This window comes from Sorghum bicolor, chromosome 5, assembly GCF_000003195.3.
Source record: "Sorghum bicolor cultivar BTx623 chromosome 5, Sorghum_bicolor_NCBIv3, whole genome shotgun sequence".
In the NCBI taxonomy this organism is placed as follows: domain Eukaryota; kingdom Viridiplantae; phylum Streptophyta; class Magnoliopsida; order Poales; family Poaceae; genus Sorghum; species Sorghum bicolor.
Genome location: NC_012874.2, coordinates 16167531 through 16189997, shown reverse-complemented (window position 1 = coordinate 16189997; position 22467 = coordinate 16167531). Strand labels below are relative to the sequence as shown.

The window sequence follows — 22467 nt, the reverse complement described above, 5'->3', positions numbered from 1 at the left end:
ACCCTAAAAGTTCCATGCCAGCTCCATCCCAAGTCCAATAACACAATAGAAGACTTCCGTGTCCTCAAAAGCATCTACACACAGTAGACCATCCAGGGTGACGCAGCAAAATCCGTGGGCAAACACGATAGGCACAACCACGAGGACAAGGATGCGGACTAGGACTGGGATTTGCGCCACCAGTATGTCAACCCAACCGATGTTGTCCATTCCATCTTCGGTGGCAAAGAGTCAATCGAATCCAAGAGGGAGCGAAAACTCCTCAGAAGGCCGTGCATAAACGTGGACAACTCCAATGGCGTCATTGCTGATCCAAAATTTCCTGCCTGGTCTCATCGGGACATATCCTTTAGCAGACAAGATAAGTGGGCCGCTATACCCGAACCAGGGTGATTTTCTTTGAACCTAGATCCTTGCATCAATAGCATTCATTCCGAGCGCATGCTCGTAGACGGCGGCAGTTTCATCGACATCCTATTCCGCAACAGTCTTCCCTCGCCCTAAAGCTAACTGAAGTAGAGTTGAAGGCATATGAAGCTCACTTCTAGGGCATCCTGCTAAGCCAGAGCTCAATTCCTCTCAGGCAGATAACGCTCCCCATGCAGTTTGGCACTCCAGACCACTTTCGCACAGAGTTTGTAAACTTCGTGGTCGCCAATTTCAATGGAACATACCATGCCATTCTAGGCCGCCCATCACACACCAAGTTCATGGTGGTACCATACTACTCATATTTGGTGGTCAAGATGCCAACCGAGAAGGGAGTCCTCACAGTCAATGGCAACGTCTACACAACCTACACTTGTGAGGAAGAAAGTTTCAAGATCACTGAAGTCATTGACCTCTCGATCCGGATAGCAGAAACCGCAACTCAAGCAGCATATGCACCCTCCAACTAGCTTGAGATTCTCGAACAGCAGGTCTCAAGGAAGAATGTCAAGTCCAAGGAGCACAAAGAAATCCAACTAGTCGATAACGATCCAGAGAAGACAGCTCTCATCGGAGCCACCCTAGATCCTAAATAGGAAGACACGCTCGTCAGGTTTTTGAGGGACAACGTAAGCGTTTTCGTGTGGAAACCTGCAGATATGCTCGATGTCCCCCGTCACCTGATCGAGCACTCCTTGAACATCTTGAAGACCGCAAGACCCATCAGGCAAAAATTACGATGGTTTGCTCGCGACAAAAAGGAGGCCATTAGGGACAGAAGTTACACGACTTTTAGCAGCCAGATTTATTAAAGAAGTGTATCACCCAGATTGGCTCGCCAATGCAGTGCTTGTAAGGAAAAAGAATAATGAATGGAGAATGTGCGTTGATTACACTGATCTCAACAAACACTGTCCTAAAGACCCCTTTAGTCTCCCTTGTATCGACGAGGTGGTCGACTCAACGGCCGGATGTGAACTTCTTTCCTTTCTTGACTGCTACTCTGGTTATCACTAGATCTCTTTAAAAGCTGCTGACCAGATTAAAACCTCCTTTATCACCCCCTTCGGGGCATATTGCTACATGACCATGTCCTTCAGACTAAAAAATGTCGGGGCCACATACCAACGTGCCATCTAGTAATGCCTTCACGATGAAATATGGGATGACCTGGTCGAGTCTTACATCGACAACGTTGTCGTGAAAACCAGAGACGCCAGCACTCTAATCGACAACCTCGACCGAACCGTCAAGTCCCTCAATCGATATAAGTGGAAACTCAACCCCAAAAATGTGTTTTTGGGGTTCCCTCCGGTATACTGCTCGGCAACATCGTCAGCCGTGATGGCATAAGCCCAAATCCCGCTAAAGTCAAGGCAGTTCTCGACATGCGACCACCAAGAAACATAAAGGATGTACAAAAGCTTATAGGGTGTATGGCTACCTTTCTTCAAATTGCTAAAAGCATCTAACAAGTGCACCTGGACCGAGGAGGCCGATGCAGCATTTACACAACTTAAAGTTTTCCTTACGTCTCCTCTAATACTGACCGCACCTCGACCTAACGAGGACCTACTCCTCTACATCACAACCACAGATCGTGTTGTTTCGACAGTCCTCATGGTCGAACACAAAGAGCTAAGCCATGTTTACAAAGTCCAACAAGCAGTCTACTTCATAAGCAAAATACTCAATGAGTCCAAGACTAGATATCCGCAGATTCAAAAGTTAATCTACGCCATTTTAGTCACTTCCAGGAAGCTAGCATTATTTCAATGGTTGCCATATCATCGTAACTACAAGCTTTCCATTGGGAGACATCCTACGCAATAAGGATGCAAATGGCCGAATAATAAAGTGGGCCATGGAATTATACCCCTTTTCCATGGATTTTTAGAGCCGCACCACTATCAAATCACAAGCCCTCGTGGACTTCATCACAGAGTGGACTGACCTCAATACACCTCCAACTCAAGACATCGTTGAGCAATGGCAAATGTTCTTCGATGCGTCACTAAACATCAACGACACTGGAGCCGGGGTTTTCTTCATATCGCCCAGCAAGGACAAACTTTGTTACGTCCTTAGGATACACTTTCCCGCATATAACAACGTGGCCGAATATGAAGCATGCCTGCATGGCATGCGATTAGCCATGGAGCTCGGAGTCAAATGTCTCCATGTTGACGGCGACTCAGCCCTAGTCATCAAGTAGCTCAACAATGACTAGGATACTACATATGAGAAGATGGATCTGTTTTGCAAGGAAATCCGCAAATTGGAAGCAAAATTTTATGGCGTCGAATACATACATGTCGTCCGAGACAAGAACCAAGCAGTAGATGCGCTGTCGAAGTTAGGATCAACCCGAGCTCAGGTCCCACATGGTATTTTCGTCCAAGATCTCCTCAAGCCAAGCATTGAAGATGCACTGGTCGGTGTGAGCGAAATAAAACAACACGAGGCACTGCTCACCACTCGGGAAGCCCCTCTGACCATGAACAATGATGATTGGTGTATACCCTTCATCAGATATCTCATGCGGTACTGGTCTTCTAGATAAAATAAATAATAAGCTCCTTCTACGCTGATCCAAGTATTACTTACTGGTCGATGGTCGACTCATGTGCAAAAACGCAAGTTTGGAAGTATTGATGAAGTGTGTCACCCGAGACGACGGTGTCAAACTGCTCGGGGACATACATGCTAGATCCTGTGGGAACCATGCAGCCTCCCGAACGCTGGTTGGAAAGGCTTTTCGAGCAGGATTTTACTGGCCATCTGTAGTAGCCGACGCTGAAAAGTTGGTTTGACACTATGAAGGTTGTCAGTTCTTCGCCAAAAGAGTTCACGTTCCTGCCCATGAAATATAGACAAACCCGGCGTCATGGCCTTTCACTTGCTGGGTGTTAAATATGATCAGTCCATTCAAACCCGCACCGAGTAACTTTAAAAGTGTTTTCGTCTTGATCAATAAATTTTCTAATTGGATTGAGTACATGCCTCTAGTAAAAGCAACTTCAGAGAAAGCAGTTAAGTTCCTCAATCAAGTAATACACCGCTATGGCATCCTCAACAACATAATCACAGACCTGGGGACTCAGCTCACTGGTACTACCTTTTGGGACTTCTGTGACGATAAGGGCATAATTGTGAAGTATGTGTTAGTAGCACACCCTAGAGCCAATGGGCAGGTCGAGCGAGCTAATGGTATGATCCTTAATGTCCTAAAAAAGAGATTGTACAGAGAAAATGACAAGGCAGCAGGGAGGTGGATGAAGGAATTGCCTGCCATGGTCTGGGGTCTCCGAACACAGCCTAGTCAGAATACGGGCGTGTCTCTGCACTTCATGATATACGGGGCTAAGGCTGTTCTACCCACAGATATCAAGTTTGGATCTCCCAGGGTCGAGCACTTTGACCAGTCTTCAGCCAACGAGTCCAGAGAATTTAAAATTAACTGCATAGAAGAACATCAGCTGGATTCTTGCGTATGAACAGCTAAGTATCTTGATGTCCTGCGGCGTTATTACAACCGGAATGTCAAAGAGCGATTTTTTGTGGTTGGAGACCTGGTGTTGAAATGGAAGACAAGTCAAGAAGGGATGTATAAACTATCCACACCATGGGAAGGGCCTTTCATGGTCACAGAAGTCACACGTCCCTCTTTCTTATAGATTAGCATATCGAGATGGGAAGAAGCTTGCCTAATTCTTGGCATATAGGCAAGCTACGGTGTTTCTATACCTGATAATCAAGGACATGTAACCTGTGTTTTTTATCACCATAACTAATATCAAATTATAGACTTTGTTCTTTAAATTTACAGGCAGGGCACCCATCAAGTGTGGTCTCCCCCATTTTCGTCACTACAATTTGCTAAAACAACTAAAGCATGGTGGTCTGCCACTCTCACTTAGTTATATCGCACCAATACAGACAATCACAGTTCTTAACCATGGTTAAAAACTAAAACTTTATTACAAAATTTTTCAACGAAGTTTACAATAAAAACGCCTCTGGGCGGTTCTAGTCTGCATCAATAAGCTAGCTGGCGGTCGCTACTCGGGCTGTTTGCTAGTCGCCGCAGCATGTGCTCATGGCACCGTCGACGAGGTCGGGGCCACCGACGCCTCGTTGGTCAGGACCGTAGGCGCCGACCACCCATCGCCTGCCGAAGAAGATTCCGACCACATCCCGACCGACCTATCCAGACTTGCTGTTGACGGTTCTTAAGTATCAAATTTAATCATCAAATATACAAAGAAAAGGATCCAAATGCAACCAACACCCAGACTTAGGGTTTTATCTGATAGAATTCCATGAGTTTTGGTGTTTGTCTATTTCTACAGGGGGTTATCAGGAAACGTGGAGGAAAGGCCCACACGTCGGGTTTACATAGAGATATTAACGTGTGCGATAATTTTCTATCATCTAGAAGACTCCAGAAACCACGGGAACGAACGAGAGGCCGAGCGGGCTCGGGGACAGGGCGCCCGCCCTCCCCCCTAGGGCACCCGCCCTGCTCTGGCAGCCAATCAGGCTCCGCCTCGCGGATCATGCTCCACCGACCTAAAGGATCAAGGAAAACCGTGCGATTAAAGTCGGTTTGATCCGACGGCCCACATTCATTTGGAGGGGCTATATAAGCAGGCCCCCTGGCCCTTGGAGGAGACACCTCTGAATCCCCTATTCATTATTCATAGACAGAGCAAAAGCTAGGGTTTGGAGATGAGAGCTCTCCTCTCTTCTCCAAACTAGAGTAGATCTAGATAGTAGTGAGATGGAGAGCGAGGGAGGATTGGAGGAGAGGTCGGCCTGTTGCTTCTTCCTCTGGTTGTACTTCGCCATGATCAAGCTCTAATCAAGCTTGCTCATGGGATGACTCTGGTAATCTACTTCTATTTCATTATGCAATTATTATCCATGTATGTTCTGGTTCATAACTCTTTTGAGTACTTTAATCTATAGGACGCTATAGGTGAGAGTTGTAGTAGAGGTGTAAGCGTGGTGCTTAGGCCTAGATTACTTGTAGATATCCCCTGTTAGCCGGAACGTGTGGTAGCCCGCGTAGGTGACAGCTACGTAGTCCTCTGTAGTCCACCTCCCATTAGTAGGACTGGTAGGAGTCCTCGACCTTAGGTATAAACATCCTCTGTGTTATTTTATACTTATGGTACGCCACAGACAGACATACCCCTTTGAAGTAGAGAAACCCTAGTTATCCTCTCTATTCTCCTATTATCGCCCATATATTAGATTGCTCTACTCTATATTCCCCCATTATCATCTTACCTTTACTATTGTTCTTATTCAATTCTACCATCTTTCCTATTACACCTACCTATCTATCTAGGTTAAGTTAGAGCGTAGATCAGTTCTCCTGTTTCCCTGTGGATACGATAAAACCTTTAACGGGTAAAAGCTACAATGGTATCTGTGTGCATATAAATACCATAGTACACTCTAGTGTCATGCTGGGGATGACAACCTAGTATTTAAGTCGTGTTAGCAAGTGTCAACACTTGCCTATCTCGGTAGAGCAGAAGGCCCATAGAGGTTGATGTCGCCGATCACAGTCGACGACAAGTCCAGCAGGCTGATGTGGAGGTCATCTGCCTCCTTTGGACCAACCTCCTTTAGGTACCCCCTTTCTAGGCGAGACAGATCGACCAGGGGGTAGTGGGCGCGCACCATGCTCAATACATGAGCACCCGCGTACTCGCTAGTGTCCTTCACGAACTATTGAAGCCAGCCCCAGGCACACTGTGATTTCTCGATTGCCCCAAGATTATGTGCTCGGGGCTGGTTCTCAGGTAGCTCAGGGCTAATAAGGTCAAGGACCGGGGCTATACCCTTCTAGATCTAGATACATATATTTTTCCATGTATCCCGATCCTTGACCAGATCCTTGAAATGCTTCTTGGTGTTTACCTTCAGTACTGTACCACAAAAGCCACTTGTCAACTCAAGATCAAAGAATACAATCTACTCAATAACCCTGGTCTTACCGGCAAGCTCCCGGTCCCAGGTCTTTAACTCCTCCCCAATCTTTCTCTCATTCTCTAGGATCCGGACACGATCCTGGTCGAGCTGATCTCTCTCCTTGCGGAGATGTTCTAACTCTCCCTCTAGACCTACAATGGCAGCGGTCATCCCTGGTCAAACTTTACAAGATACAAAACATTCTGGTGGCTCGGGGTCTTACTTGTTTTTTCTTTGTTTTTCTCAGCTAATTGCCGAGAGAGGTTGGCCACATGCTCCTCTTGAGCAGCTCTATCTCTTGAGGTCCCTTCAACCTCTGACCGAAGTTGATCCACCTCGCTTGTCAAGGCCTTATTCTCCGCCATTACGCCCGCAATCCGGTCAAAACATCTTTTACGATATTTCATCGTCTTCATTACATCCTATGCATTATATAATGTAAGTACATTTAAAGGAATTATTTTGAGCTTGGTAGGTTTTAACTTGACTTCACTAATGAGGCGCTTGCTGGCACGTTCCACCCGTTCCGCCTCCTCCACTTCAGCAATCTCCTCATGACCAACCCAATGGTCTCCATGTTGGCGCCACACATAAATGTGCTGGCACCCGTCATGAGGGTGCCCCTAGATCTCCTCCACTTTGTCGTCCAAGCTCACCTAGGGCTCGTCGTCATGTGTACTCCTTCCCACCATAGTGGAAGGAACCATCAGACCTTTCCCCCGGTTGGCGACATCAGGCAGCATCGCTGGTTGGTTAGATGGAGCTCCTAGGTGGTCAGGGGAGGGAGCCCTCGCTTGCTCCTCTGGCGCGCTGCTCAGTGGGGGAACGTCTGTTCCAACATCTACCGAGGAGGGTGCAGGGTGCTCTGCCATGGGCTGCTCGGTAGATGGCCTAGCTGGTTTTGGGTTTTCATTCCCAACTATGCTTGGGTCTACGTCGGACGCCGCTCAGTGAATTTTTCCATTCAATTAAGTATAACTATCTAAGTATTAATATTTTGGCAATAGATCTTTAACTTACAGGTCGGAAGCATGATGGGACATAGAAAATACTCTATGCCTGGCGTGCCCTGTAGCTGCTACCTACTGCGGCTGTTCAGAGTGCGACTGATCGCCTGCAGCCATGGTCGTGGCCGGTCCCATCGTCGGTTGAGCACTGGGTAGCGGAACGATTTCAGGGCATCTCCACGACTTGTGGACTAGGTGAGGCGCCCCCTCCTTTTCTTCATCGTCGTCGTCCAACACTCAGAGCACTCGGCGGCGCTTCGGTGCGAGAGCCCCAGTAGGAGAGTCAGGGGTGGTCAATGGGCCTTGAGCTGCTCTGGGTGGCACCCCTCCTCCCGATGATGGCTTAGAGGTCATCGGCCTCTTGCCTATGGCTCGATCTTCAGTGGTTGGCGCCACCTGCTTGGCGTCGTCATCGCTGCTAGTGTATTGATAGCAACGAGCAATGTTCTGCATCAGTGGGTCTACTTCCACTGGATGATCCATACTAGGGGCCAACGAGATGTATACTGACGCTCGGTCGATATTTCCCATCTACAAGAAAAGAGTCATAACTGTTCAAGTGGTCAAAGACAACAATGAATAACTTGCAAATCGCAAAATTCTTCTGGTTACCTTTGGCGGTGGTCGGGCCAGCTTGTACGCGTGCATCCGGTCGTTACTTTGAACAAAGCCACTATCAGCAAGGTTGAAGAGCTCGCTGATCCAGTGGTGGACTTCTGTTTTCTCTAGGCTCTCCTTCATCCTGGTCATGTCTTGGCTACCCTGGTGCTCGTATCCAGAGTGCACTCTCCTCTCACACGGTTGCACTCTGCGGCTGAGGAAGCTTCCGACCACGGCAGGCCCGTCCAGACGTGACCATTGAATCAAGCTCATCAGTTCTTCAACTTGTCCAGAGTACTCTGGTCGGTCTGTCCAGCTTGCCCTCTTCTCGGGCACATAACCCACGTCACAAAAAGTGGCACTGTTCGGTTCCTCTCAGATGTAGAACCATTTCTTGTACCACTCTGACAACGATGTGTTCTAAGGGTAGCTAAGGTAGTGGTTCTTCATTCCATCTCAGAGATTGAGGTATACTCCACTTGTAATCTTTGACCCGCCAACTGCGCCTTTCTTCCTCAAGTAGAAAAGATAGAGGAAAAGGTTGAAGTGCGGTTCTATGCCCGCAAAAGCTTCGCAGAGATGAATAAAACTTGCTACAAGGAGAATGGAGTTGGGATGCAGATTACAGATCCCAAACTCATAATAAAGCAGCAACCCCTGAAGAAATGGATGAACCGGGACCCCAAAACCCCTCTTAAAAAGTCTTCAAATACAACAATCTCACCGGCTCTTGGATGAGGGAAGCTTTCCCCAGATGGCGCCCTCCAGCCACCAAGCTCTTAGTTGTGCGGATTCCCCATTTCGACAAGCTCGTTGATGGATTTTGTGGTGGATTTGGATTTCTTCCACTCTTTCGCCATCATCTCAGATCTCTTCTTCATGTCGCTCTTGGCCATTGGATTGTGGTGAAGGAATTCTAGACTCGGATGAAGTTAGCTGTGGAGGGAGGAGGAAGACGAAGTTGGGGGAAGACAACTGCTTGGTAGGGATTTGTTGTTAACCTTCCTCGGTTATTTATTATGGAGCACCACCTCTTCCACTTCCCGCATTCTAGGGGACTGCTCTGTTTTTACAGCAAGCTTGCCATTTCAGTTCTCAATACTATCGCGATAACTTCGTCGTCCGTTTCGTCGATTATTGGGCCCACTTTTTGCTTTGGTTCCCATGATAGGCGACTCGTTTTTAATGGGCTCTTCTTTTTATACTACTGATGGGATATCCAGTCTGACAGATCGATGGTATTGGAGAAGATGGATTTGCGTCACAATATCAAAAAGGACATTTGTTTTTCATCAAAATGTTTGCAAAAAAGGAAATAATGGCTAAAAGATTTGTCGAGCACTTCTCTAATCATAAGATTCATTGCCAGACTCTACACAATGCTCGGGGACTGTTTGACTACCGAGCACGCTCATAGTTATGCTCAAGGATTTGTTGACCAGTCTTTACAATATGCTCGGGGACTGTATGACAATCGAGCACGTTTGCAGCCATGCTCAGGGAATTGTTTTTTCTAGTGCTCGGGAACTTTACTAACCACCGAGCACGTTTATATTCCCAACCATGCTTGGGGACTCGTTAGTCACTCCCTACGATATATTCAGGGTTTGCTTCTATCACTCTCCGACCATATTTGAGGGACTTCTCTTCTTAGTTACATATGAATTGGACTCATATACAACTGAGGGGTGATTTTAATTTTTTAAACCTTGCTACAAGGCTCATGCTCTGCCTTCCAGTAAGCTCAGGGACTACATCGGTACGATGCATCTAACGATGCATCTCAGTATCAGAATTTCTACGTGGAATTTTCTTTTTAGACCCTAGCACCATGTGCCTATGTCACCTACTACTACCAGGCTTGGGGACTAAGTGGGCACACTTCACCTTATGGTGAAAATGTCTACTTTTTGAAAGCTTATGATTTAACAAAAAGCAAAGTGGGCACACTTCACCTAGAAAGAAATCTTTTTTCTCAAAGAGCACCATGCATTATTCGAACAACCTGCTTTTTTGGTGTCGATTTCGATCGCCTGAGACTATTCAGGTGATTTTCCTATGGTCGGAGACAACAAGCATCACTGGTCGAAGAAGCTCAAGGTTGTATGTTACATCACAATACATGGTGCTCGGGGACTAGCTGTGGGCGTATAAACCCCTATACCCTTATGGCTAGACTTGGGCTAGGAGATTTGGCCCATTACAAGACAACTCACGGCTTGATCTATTTGCTTGGAGTTTCACGCAAGGAAACAGGACGTGGAGATCAAGTAAGATCCTGGTCGGTTAGAATAGGAATTGATATCGTACTATCTATGGTAATTGTAACCGACTAGGATTAGTTTCTAGATTTGTAGCCCTACCCTCTAGACTATATAAAGAGAGGCGAGGGACCCCCTCAGATCAATTAAACACATCTCATATCAATACAATCAGACGCAGGACGTAGGTATTACACCCACTCGGCGGCCGAACCTGGATAAAAATCTTGTCTGTGTCTTGCGTCACCATCAAGTTCGTAGCTTGCGCATCTGTGTGCCGATAAACTACTACCGTGGGTATACCCTAAGGTAGACTACCAACCAGCTTTCGTCGACACTGCCCCCTAATAGCCTCTTCTCCTCTGCTCCTCGCTCTTCGCTCCTCTCCTCACCTATTGCCACATCTCTCCACCTCCTCTCATCTTGGAACTCCAACGGTAAATCTGGCAGGGCTCGCAACGGATCTGAGAGAAAGCCAAACTCTGGCGGTGGATCTGGCAGGGCACATGATGGATCTAAGACAAAACCTACCACCTTGCTAGATCCCCTCCTCCTCCATGATCACCGACCCCGCATCCCACCGTGTCCCTTGCCCACCTTGAGCTCTCACGATCGTTCACATGCGTCGGCCGCAGTGGGCTCGTTCACGCCGCTGGGTGGTCTAGGGTCACCACTCCTCGTCAGGGTCCCTCTTCAGTGAGCTGGGGCACCTGTTCCTTCGAGCCCTCACCAGTGTCGCATTCCTTGTCGCAGTCGTCTACCTCCTCGACTTCGTCTACCTCAGGATCGCTCGAGGATGGTGAGTGAGTTTGGCTCCTTTTAGTCATTTTTTCTTGTACTCAATCCATCCCAAATTATAAAGACATTTGACTTTTTTGACACCAAGTTTAACCACTCATCTTATTCAAAAATTTATGCAAAATATCACTTCTTTTATCATGGCTTAGTCTATTAGTAAAAGTTCTTCAAGAATGACTTAAATTTGACTATGTTTGCATAAATTTTTTGAATAAGACAAGTGGTCAAACTTGGGGTCAAAAAATCAAACATCTTATAATTTGGGATGGAGGGAGTATATGATTGCGGATTCTGTAACTTGCTACTGCTGATTGCTGAAACTGAAAGGTTGTGTCCATGCAGGTACCTGAAGGCCATCCTACGCATAAACATTTGGAACTTGCTGGTGATGTTTTAGTATGCATCAATGAGGAGGTGAGAACTGCTTTTAATGGCTAGATATTTGAAAATTGCACATGGGCCATAGTGTAGGGTCTCTACCATGAAAATGTTTATAATGTTCTGAAGAACCAAAGACGCTAGTTAGGATCAGTCAGATTCTACTAAGTTATTAAATTACTAAAGATCCTAACATTACTGCTCTAAACATTTGGAAATAGTCTATTGATTTCATCAATACCAATGTCAGGCATACCATTTTCTGATTTTCTTTGATATCATTTATTTTACAAAGCAACCATCACATTTGATTCAAGATCTTGTTTTCTAATAATATAGAACAGTACAGAAGTCATAGTGACTCACTTATATTAACTTTTACCTATGGAATTCAGATCCAGTGCAAGTGGGTATCTCAATTTAATAAGCCTGCTCACACAAAATTGTGCCCTAATAGAAAAGCACCAACTGTTGAATAGCTTAAGTCAATATGGGAGACCGACAGGCCCTGTAATCTTTTCATCGGTACTATTTTCAAATAGATCGATTGTTGTGGAACCACCTTAGTACCTTACCTGTTCCACATTTAGGCCTTGTTTGGATGTTGTTAGATTCACCTCAATACACATGTGTTGGAGTGGATTGGGGTGGAATTTAGTTCAAGTTCCACTCCAACCCACACCAACACATGTGGATTGATGCGAATCCCAGTACATCCAAACAAAGCCTTATATGTTTTATTTTACCATAGTTATTACACCTATACTTTTCACTCTACCCTCAAGCTCATCCCCGTTGGTACTTATGATATGATCCTTGGTATGGACTGGCTACAGGCCTTTTCCCCTATGAAGGTGCAATGGGTGCAAAAGTGGATTCAGATCCAATATGGTCCCAATACTATCGTGCTCCAGGGTGCCCTGCCTGTCCCTGATGAATGCTCATTGATACAAGTATACCATGTTACAGACTCATCACCCTCAGAGGACCTTCCTCCTAATGTTTAGCAGATTCTTAACCGCTACAACCATTTGTTCAAGCCTCCAACAGAGTTGCCTCCTCGCAGGCTGTGTTATCATTCGATCCCCTTGCTGCCTGGGGCTCAACCAGTGGCCTCTCGCTCATACAGATATTCACCAGTCCTCAAGACAGAGATAGACAAATAGGTCAATGAGATGCTGGATTCTGGTCTGATCCGCCCTAGCACTAGTGCCTTCTCCTCCCCTGTGCTTCTGGCTCGCAAAAAGGATGGGTCTTGGAGATTCTGTGTTAAATGCACTCATACCGAAGAGCAAGTTTCCCATTCCTGTTATTGACGAGTTGCTAGATGAACTCTCTTCTGCCAAATGGTTTTCTAGTATCGACCTTCGGGCCGAGTTCAATCAGATTCGCCTTGCCCCTGGCGATGAGCACAAGATCGCGTTCCAGACGCACTGGGGCCAATTTGAGTTCAATGTCATGGCTTTTGGACTTACTGGAGCACCCAATTCATTTCAAGGGGCCATGAACACAACCCTGTTTTCCCTGCTCCGTAAGTGTGTCATCGTCTTCTTCGACGACATTCTTATATACAGTTCCACCTATGAAGAACACCTACAACACTCGGAGCAAGTGTTTGATCTCCTGTCTAAGGACCAGTGGCTCGTTAAGTTGTCTAAATGCAAGTTCGCACAGCAATCAATTGCTTATCTCGGGCATGTGCTCACTGCTCAGCACTGAAGGGGTCTCCACTGATCCGGCCAAGATAGAGGGCCATGTCTTCTTGGCCGATTCCTCAGAATGTAAAAGAGCTGCGCAGCTTCCTGGGCCTAGCAGGGTATTATCATAAATTTGTGCAGCATTTTGCAATTGTTGCTCGGCCGCTAACGGTTTTATTGAAGAAAGGTATTATGTTTATATGGACGTCTACCCACACTACTGCTTTTGAGGCCCTCAAGCAAGCTCTAGTCTTAGCACCTGTATTGTCCTTGCCAAATTTTTCACGCCCCTTTCAGTAACAAACTAACGCTAGTGATAGCGGTGTCGATGCAGTCCTACTCCAAGATGGTCACCCGCTGGATTTTGTCAGCAAGTCACTGGGTCCTCATACCCGTGGGCTCTCCACATATGTGAAAGAGTACTTGGCCATTCTCATTGCTGTGGATCAGTGGCGTTCGTATTTGCAGCATGCCGATTTCATCATTTTCACTGACTAGAGAAGCCTTATGCACATTACCGATCAACGTTTGCAAACCCCTTGGGAAATGAAGCTGTACACTAGATTGGTTGGCTTGCAGTTCAAGGTAGTCTATAAACCTGGTGTTACTAACCTCGCTGCCGATGCCCTGTCCTGCCACCCACAACCTCCAGCTCAGCTGAATGCAGTATCCTATGCTTCTCCTTCTTGGTTGGCTGAGGTGTCAGCGGGTCATGCAGATGATCCTGTGTCTCGTTCCCTAGTCTAGGAACTGTTAGTTAAATCGGAGTCACATCCTCCATACTCCTTGCTCAATGGAATGCTTCGGATTCGTGACCGCATCTAGACAGGAGACAACAAGCCCATGCAGGCACGCATGTGTGCTGCTCTTCACAATAGCGCGGTTGGCGGCCACTCTGGCTCAAGGTTTTGGGATTCATTTCTGAAAAAAAATTCGGAGCCCACCGAATTGGGTGAAATTCGGAAAATCGGATCGGTTCCCACTCAAAATTTGAATGAAATTTGATCAAATTTGAATAGAATTTCTCCAAACAGTCAGAATTGGTGGTAGGCATTATTAGAGATATACATAGATATATATTAGATATGTATAGCTAACTCATAGAGTACGTGTTGTACACGACTTGTAACCCCAAGCCGTCCAGGCTTGTAACCAGCCGTCAGGCTGGCTTGTACCCCAAGCCGTTCAGGCTATATAATGAGAGGCCACCCCCCCTTTGGGCGTGCGGTGTATTTGCCCTACAATACCTTTCTACATGGTATCAGAGCTTTGTATTCGTCAACCATCGCTGCTCGCCAGTTCGGATCAGCAAGAGCACTGCGATAATTTGCAGGAAGTGGTGAAGCGATCGTGGCTGAGAAACCCAAGCGTTGAACTGGCGGAGGAAGAGTCCCAGTCTGCTGGCGAGTGACTGGGCGCGAGATGACATCTTCTGGAGGTGAGACTGGTGCAGAAACCTCAGCAGAGGAAGACCTGGACGGCTTGGGGTTACAAGTCGTGTACAACACGTACTCTATGAGTTAGCTATACATATCTAATATATATCTATGTATATCTCTAATAGAGGGTAAGGGTAAGGGCAAAGGCAAGGGTAACGGCGGTGGTGGCCGCTTCCAGCAGCAGTACGCCCCGTCTCAGACTTCGTCAGGCGGGCGTCCCGGCGTCCCTCCAGCCGGTCCTTGGTTCTGCATGAACCCATGGGCTGGTATGCCCCCGCAGCAGCCGCAGTGGCAACATCAGCCACAGTGGCGCCCCCCCTTGCGCCTCTGCCGCAGGCGCACATGGCGTTCGCCCCCCCCCCCCTCCATGATAGGCGGCTGGGATCAGAGTGCCCTCATCGCTTCGCTGAACCAGATGGCACTCCAAGGCGGCGCAGGACCAAGTCCCTGGGTCCTCAACACTGGCACAACCTCTCACATGGCCGCCAGCGACGGTATACTTCTTTCCCGTCTCCCTCACTCGTTCTTGGCCTATTCATCAACTGGATGTTAAGAACGCGTTTCTTCATGGTCATCTCAATGAAACTGTTTACTGTCAGCAACCCCCTGGTTTTGTTGATCCTACTGCCCCAGATCATGTTTGTCTCCTTCAGAAATCTCTATATGGCCTCAAGCAAGCACCTCGAGCCTGGCACCAGCGTTTTGCATCCTTCATTCGGACTCTGGGTTTTGTCACTTCAGTATCTGATTCATCGCTGTTTGTGTACAAAGATGGCTCCAACACTGCTTACTTGTTACTGTATGTTGATGACATCGTTCTGACTGCCTCATCGCCAGCTCTTCTTCGTCGTATCATGGAGCGACTTCATTCTGAGTTTGCTATGACGGATTTAGGAGAACTTCATCATTTTCTTGGGATTTCTGTTACTAGATCTGCCATCGATCTCTTTCTGTCTCAAAGACAGTATGCAGCTGATCTTCTGCAGCGTGCTGGAATGTCTGAATGCCATCCCACAGCTACTCCTGTTGATTCCCATATGAAGCTTTCTGCCACAGACGGCTCTCCTGTTGATGATCCGACACAATATCGCAGCCTCGCTGGTGCTCTCCAGTACTTGACACTGACTCGTCCTGACCTTGCATATGCTGTTCAGCAAGTCTGTCTATTTATGCATGATCCACGGGAACCTCATCTTGCATTCCTTAAGAGGATTCTTCGTTATGTCAAGGGGACACAGTATGCTGGTCTTTCTATCAGTGCTGGACCGATTGATAGTGTCACTGCTTATTCGGATGCTGACTGGGCTGGTTGTCCGGATTCTCGCCGTTCGACTTCTAGATACTGTGTCTATCTTGGTGATAACTTGGTGTCTTGGTCCTCTAAGCGACAGACCACCGTCTCTCGCTCCAGCGCTGAGGCAGAATACAGGGCTGTAGCACACGCTGTTGCAGAAACATGTTGGCTTCGTCAGCTACTCCAGGAGCTACACACTCCGCTACCTTCGGCGACGATTGTTTACTATGACAATGTCAGTGCAGTATACATGACTGGGAATCCTGTTCATCATCGGCGCACGAAGCATATTGAGATTGACATCCACTTTGTCCGTCACAAGGTTGCTCTGGGTCAGGTCCGAGTGCTCCATGTTCCCTCGTCGCACCAGTTTGCGGACATCATGACCAAAGGCTTGCCTGTACAGTTGTTTACTGATTTTAGGTCTAGTCTTTGCGTCCGAGATTCTCCCGCTATGACTAAGGGCGGGTATTAGAGATATACATAGATATATATTAGATATGTATAGCTAACTCATAGAGTACGTGTTGTACACGACTTGTAACCCCAAGCCGTCCAGGCTTGTAACCAGCCGTCAGGCTGGCTTGTACCCCAAGCCTTCAGGCTATATAATGAGAGGCCACCCCCCCTTTGGGCGTGCGGTGTATTTGCCCTACAATACCTTTCTACAGGCATGCAGAGGATGGATACAGGACCAGCGTTGAACATGTAAGCGGCTCGGAAGATGGCCGAAGGAGAGGTTCAAGCAGAGGGAATTGATGCAGATCCAATCAGCCAGCGTTGAACTGTAGGCAGCAAAGAAGATGCAGATGGCAGCGCAACAACATGTGAGGGGCAGTACGAACTGACCATGCGACTTTGCGCGCGCCAAGGAGCATCCATGAGACCATGACCGAGCTCGGATGTTTGCGGGGAGGCGACCATGGCAGCAGGAGCCTAGTCTTGACGGGAGCAGAGACGACGCGACGCTGCTGGCGGCGACGTAAGTACCGTGAGGAAGCAGAAGGGCAACGGTTTCAGCGTTGAATTAGCTCAGGAATGTATGTGGGCTTGTGTTGGCCATAGAACAAGTTGAAAATTCAAATATGGCCGAAATATTTTGGCCGAATTTATTTTATTTCGGGCCGGACCGAAATGGACGAATTTCGGTGAAATTCGGCCCATTCGAACCGAATCCCAGAACCTTGCTCTGGCTTTCCTGTCACATATGCCCGCATCAAGAAGCTGTTTGCTTGGCGTGGGATGAAGTGTGACATCAAGGGATTTATAGCATCTTGCACAGTCTGTCTGCAGGCCAAGCCGGATCGCGCCCGGTACCCTGGCTTGCTTTCTCCGTTACCTGTTCTAGCTCAGTCCTGGCAAGTCATCTTAATGGATTTCATTGAACGTCTTCCTCGCTCCGGCAGTGCCAACTGCATATTGGTGGTTGTTGATCGGTTCAGCAATTTTGCCCATTTCGTGCCGCTGCTACACCCCTTCATTGCGTCCCAAGTTGCTCAGTTGTTCCTTGATAATATCTACAGACTGCATGGCATGCCCACCCACATTGTGTCAGACAGAGACCGTATCTTCACAAGCCTGTTCTAGAAGGAGTTGTTCCATCTTGCGCAGACCACTTTCTGCATGAGTTTGGCCTACCACCCTCAATCGGATGGCCAAAAAGAATGAGTCAATCAATGCCTCGAGACATATCTTCGCTGTTTTGTGCAAGCTTGCCCTCGCCAGTGGGTGAAGTGGCTCAGTTTGGCTGAGTATTGGTATATACCAGTCTACGCTCATCACTAAACCGGTCACCATTTGAGGTATTGTACGGTCACCCCCCACGCCACTTTGGCATAACACCTCCTGCAGCTTCTTCTGTTCCAGATGTTGAAACCATGCTCATCGACCGCTCTACGATGCTGGATCTTGTTCGTCAACATCTCCTTTGAGCTCAACAACGTATGAAGCTTCAAGCGGATAAGCGGCATTCTGAACGTTCATTTGCTGTGGGAGATTTGGTGTACTTGAAGCTCCAACCTTATGTACAAGTTTCTCTAGCTCCTGGGCACATCAAAAGCTTTCCTATCGCTACTTCAGGCCATACAAGGTACTCTCTAGGATCGGTACAGTCGCCTACAAGCTTGATCTCCCGGCGACGTCCTCGGTCCACCCCGTGTTCCACGTCTCCCTGTTGAAGCCTGCTCCGTCGACCAAGTACCCGCTCTCTGTTGTTGTTCTCGACCACTACAAGAATTCTGGGCTTCTATGACGATTAGATTATGACGATAACCACCTGTTTTCTATCATTACTTGCCTACAGTGACAAACTGGCTATCGTCACAGAAGGTGAGTCACTAACCACCTTCTGTGACCACCAGAGGACTTCGTCATTGATACAGTGATGATAGTTCTCCTGTCATTGATACAATGACGAGACTAAATCGTCATGTATGATGATGTAGCACATATGACGTGGCAAATAACATGGCAAGTCACATTCAGCCCATATAGCATATGCCCTTTTCACTTTTATTTTCAGTTACAATCAGTCCAATTGGCCCATATGTTTTTGGCCCAGCTCTATGGAGGTGTTTTATTCATTACAACCCAACACTATAATTCAAGCCCATGTTATGGGCCAGACCAATAAAAAATAATCATAGATTATAAACCACATAAGCAATTGCATAATTATAATAATTAACCCATACAACATAATATATAAATAATGTTTTAGCCATAAATAACATTTAAGCCCATACAAAATCACATGTTCTAGAATACATGTTCCAGCCATGTTTGCATACAAAAAACACAACAAAAATACAAATACAAAATGATTTTAATATAGGTTCCAACCACCAAAACAAGTTCCAGCTCCCAAATGTTCTCGTACAACACTAGCACTTTTCTTCTGAATGTTCTTGATATGTTTGATCACGAGGTGATAGGGAATCTATTATGCTGCACTTGCTCCTGTAAGAAAATTCAGAGGCCTGTCAAAATCTCCTTCAGTAGATAGGCTCTAAAAGTTCAGTACATATGCTAAATTAGATTGACATAAAAGTGATAGTTTTTACTCCATATTTAGATAGACAGATGATGAACGTTCCTTTTTCCCAGCCCAAAATTACTTTTAGAATGCAAAATACCATACAGATTCATCAGGAACATTTTATTGACTATGAATTGAACATTTCATTAGTCATTTCATCGGAGGCTAGAAATACCAGGAACATTTCACCAGTCATGTTATTACAGAAAAAAAACACTTCACTTCCAAACTACAGCAACCAAGCTGCTAGTAACCAAGATGCGTGCAAAAAAAATTACTACAATCCATGACATCAAGCAGGCAAAAATTCCATTGGATAAGGGAAAAACAATGTACATATATTAAAGCAAGCAGATCTATGCCAGGTGGATCTAGGTACAATTAAAGCAATATTAAAGCATGTATCAATAATTCATACTGAACAAATTCAGGGAATAAATAATGCTTCCATACATCATGTGTTGGAACACAGCAAGAGGGAAAAATAATCGATTGCAGCCATGAGAAAAAAGATGATGCTTCAAACCTTACGGCACTTGTATCGGTTGAAAAGAGACCCCTAAATTGCTTGACCTGCTTATTCACGGTCTTGTTTGTCACCAGCAAGGAGATGCTGCCACTTTCTACAAACCGAGAGATCAGCTAGATCTTGACTGCATCAACTCGTCTGCAATTGAGATAAGTTCACACATCGTAGTCCCTGGCCGGATTGAGCCTGCGTGGCCTCCTGCGAGCCATGCTCAACCAAGACTGACACCGTCAACCTCCATGCTGTCGGATCTACAGAGAAATGAGACAAAATTCGAGATGAGAGGAAGGTGTGGAGAGTACTAGTGGCAGCAGATCGGGACGGAGATGATAGACGCGTACCTGGCCGCTAGGTGCGCGACGCCCGCGCCAGAGCCACTGGTCATGACCATCGCCGCCTTGCCCCTCAGCACATCTGCACGGAATGACAATTCCATCACTTGCCAAGAGGACTAAAGTGATCAGAACTCGACGAAGAGACAGAGAACGAGTTGCTCTGCCCAAGGCACACACCAGATCCAAGCCCGCTGAGGCTGCTTCGTGCGAGAGGAACACAGGTGACGGTGGATCTGAGGAGAGATAGCGCTCAGCCAAAGGAGAGGGTGGCGGTCTGGTGGTGGAGATGGCTAGGGTTTCCTAGTTTTATAGGAGCCCAGGTGAATACAGACCATCCATTCCTTGATCTAACGGCTTGGGTTCTTTTGGGCCAAATTTGGGCTTCTTTTAGGTCTTGTTTAGTTCCAATTATTTTTGTAAAATGGACAATGTTAGCACTTCTGTTTGTATTTGAAAAATATTGTCTAATCATGTAGGCTCAAAAGATTCGTCTCGCAAATTACAGATAAACTATACAATTAGTTATTTCTTTATTTTTAATGCTCTATGCATGTGCCGCAAGATTTGATTGACAGGGAATCTGAAAAATTTTGCAAAATTTTCTGGAACCAAACAATTATATTATATTTTATAATTTCAAGCTATACACGTGCAATTTTTAAATTGTCTAGCTATGAACAAATATATGTTGTACATGAGCCCAATGCTCGTAACAAAATTTTAATTTATCCACATTCCAAGTGTTGAGTCTGTTCATACGGCTATAAGGTGCAGGTTTGAACCATGGAGAGGCTACATTTTTTTGTTTACTATTTCGAAGTGTTTTAAATGTCCACGTAGAAGACATGATTTGTATATATATACACTAATTTATGATAATATCAATACATATTTACGATAGTTGGGTTACTATAACACATGAAGATACTTACCATAACGTTATAGTAAAACACTCGTAAATTAACATAGTAATTATCGTAACTCAAAGTGGCTACAGAATAAGTTATTTTGTAGCCAACTATAAAGTAATATATATATATATATATATATATTATGACGATCAACTATTGTCATCGATCTATCGTCATAAAACTCTGTAGAGGTATACTATGATGATGTTTATGACAGAGACACAGCTTGGTCATAAACTGTCATCATCCTGTGAAGGTTCGTCATAAACAGCCTCACTTTATGACAAATAGGAGCTCTGTCATCTAGCAGTCGTCATAGAAGCCCAGATTTCTTGTAGTGGACATCGCCGATGGTCTCCATGTTCCTGAGGCCATCCTCCATCGTCGACTTCACCCCAGGGAAGATGGTTCTGTACCACAACTGTTGATCAAGTGGTCTGCCCTGAGCGCCGACCTGGCTACTTGGGAGGATGCCGAGGCTATCATGCAGTAGTTTCCTTTCGCTCCAGCCTAGGGGCATGCCGGTACACAAGCAGGGGGGATGTCACGTCCTCTCACTCTCTAGAGGTGGTGTCCACTCCCAGGCCCAAAAGAAGCAAGCGAGGAAGGCCCAAGAACATCAAGCTAGCCGACCCAGAGTGGGTGTGTGATGCATGTACCCTGAAGCCCATTCGTGACTGATAGAAAAGGGAGGACAAAAAAGAAGAGAGACAACAAACATCAAGTATTGTAAACCTAATCCCTAAGAGAAAGCACTCGCCTGTCCGGCGGGCAACCAACCATGTTTACCTTCCTGATCTAATCAGTGCCTCCGCAATTCTGCGGTGCTAACAAAAACTATGGCTTTAGGATATCTTAGGCCTTGTTTAGTTCACCCAAAAAACCAAAAACTTGTCAAGATTCCCGTCACATCAAATCTTGCGGCATATACATGGAGTATTAAATATAAGCAAAAACAAAAACTAATTTCACAGTTTGCCTGTAAATCGCAAGATGAATCTTTTGAGCCTAGTTAGTCTATGATTGGATAATATTTGCCAAATAAAAACAAAAATGCTATAGTAGCCCAAAGCAAAAAATTTTAGAAAGTTAGGTCCGTCTTTCTTGCATCAGTAAAATGTGAATGCAAGACATTAGTATTGCTGCACTATCAGTAAAACTATCACTGTGGTACGTTAATGCGTGACATGTTACAATAGTCTGCCCTTTTTTTTTTATCACAACACTGGTCTGTCTTGCATATCCACCATGCTCATCATCAACGCCGCAGCCGAGCTGTACTAGCTCCGTGGCCTCCAGCACTCCACTGGACGATCGTCCTAGTATATTGCCAGGTGTAGTGGAGTATAATGTAAAATACATTTCGCTGCATCTTTACTATTACGAAATGAGGAGAATCAAGGCGACATTAGTACCTTATTTTCCTTTTGTGCTCCTGTAATGCACGATATGTGATTTGTATGGGTAAGAATTTATCTTGTGCCTTCTGTGAGTCCTCGTATTGTGCTATGCTTTTATGTATCAAATATCAATTTTGCACCGTTAAGCATCTACTTCAAGCATCATCTCATTTGGGAATTTGTCATTTAGATTTTGCTATTTCTTGATATGTCAATTGTATGGGTAGTTCTATGTGCTTAAATTTTGGCCCTCCGTCTTAAATTTTGGAGGATTCGAAGCCCATATAAAGGGCCCGTTCATTTCGGCCCAAGGGCCGAACCGGACTCGCCGTGCCCTCCCTCCTCCCTAGTCCCTCCTCCTGTCCAG

At 46.1% G+C, this 22467-nt stretch overlaps 1 protein-coding gene and 1 long non-coding RNA gene across 2 annotated transcripts; one reads left to right on the top strand and one right to left on the bottom strand.

Annotated features, from left to right (window-relative positions):
* LOC110435888 (uncharacterized mitochondrial protein AtMg00810-like) lies at nt 14578-16363 on the top strand. The gene is made up of 3 exons (XM_021461986.1): nt 14578-14593; nt 14720-14860; nt 15336-16363. Exons 1-3 carry the CDS (start codon nt 14578-14580, stop codon nt 16361-16363), a joined length of 1185 nt encoding a protein of 394 aa, XP_021317661.1.
* On the bottom strand, nt 18562-20099 carry LOC110435475. The gene is made up of 4 exons (XR_002453172.1): nt 19967-20099; nt 19796-19868; nt 19452-19705; nt 18562-18846 (listed from the first exon to the last, which is right to left on the bottom strand). It is a non-coding gene; the product is annotated as an uncharacterized LOC110435475 (long non-coding RNA).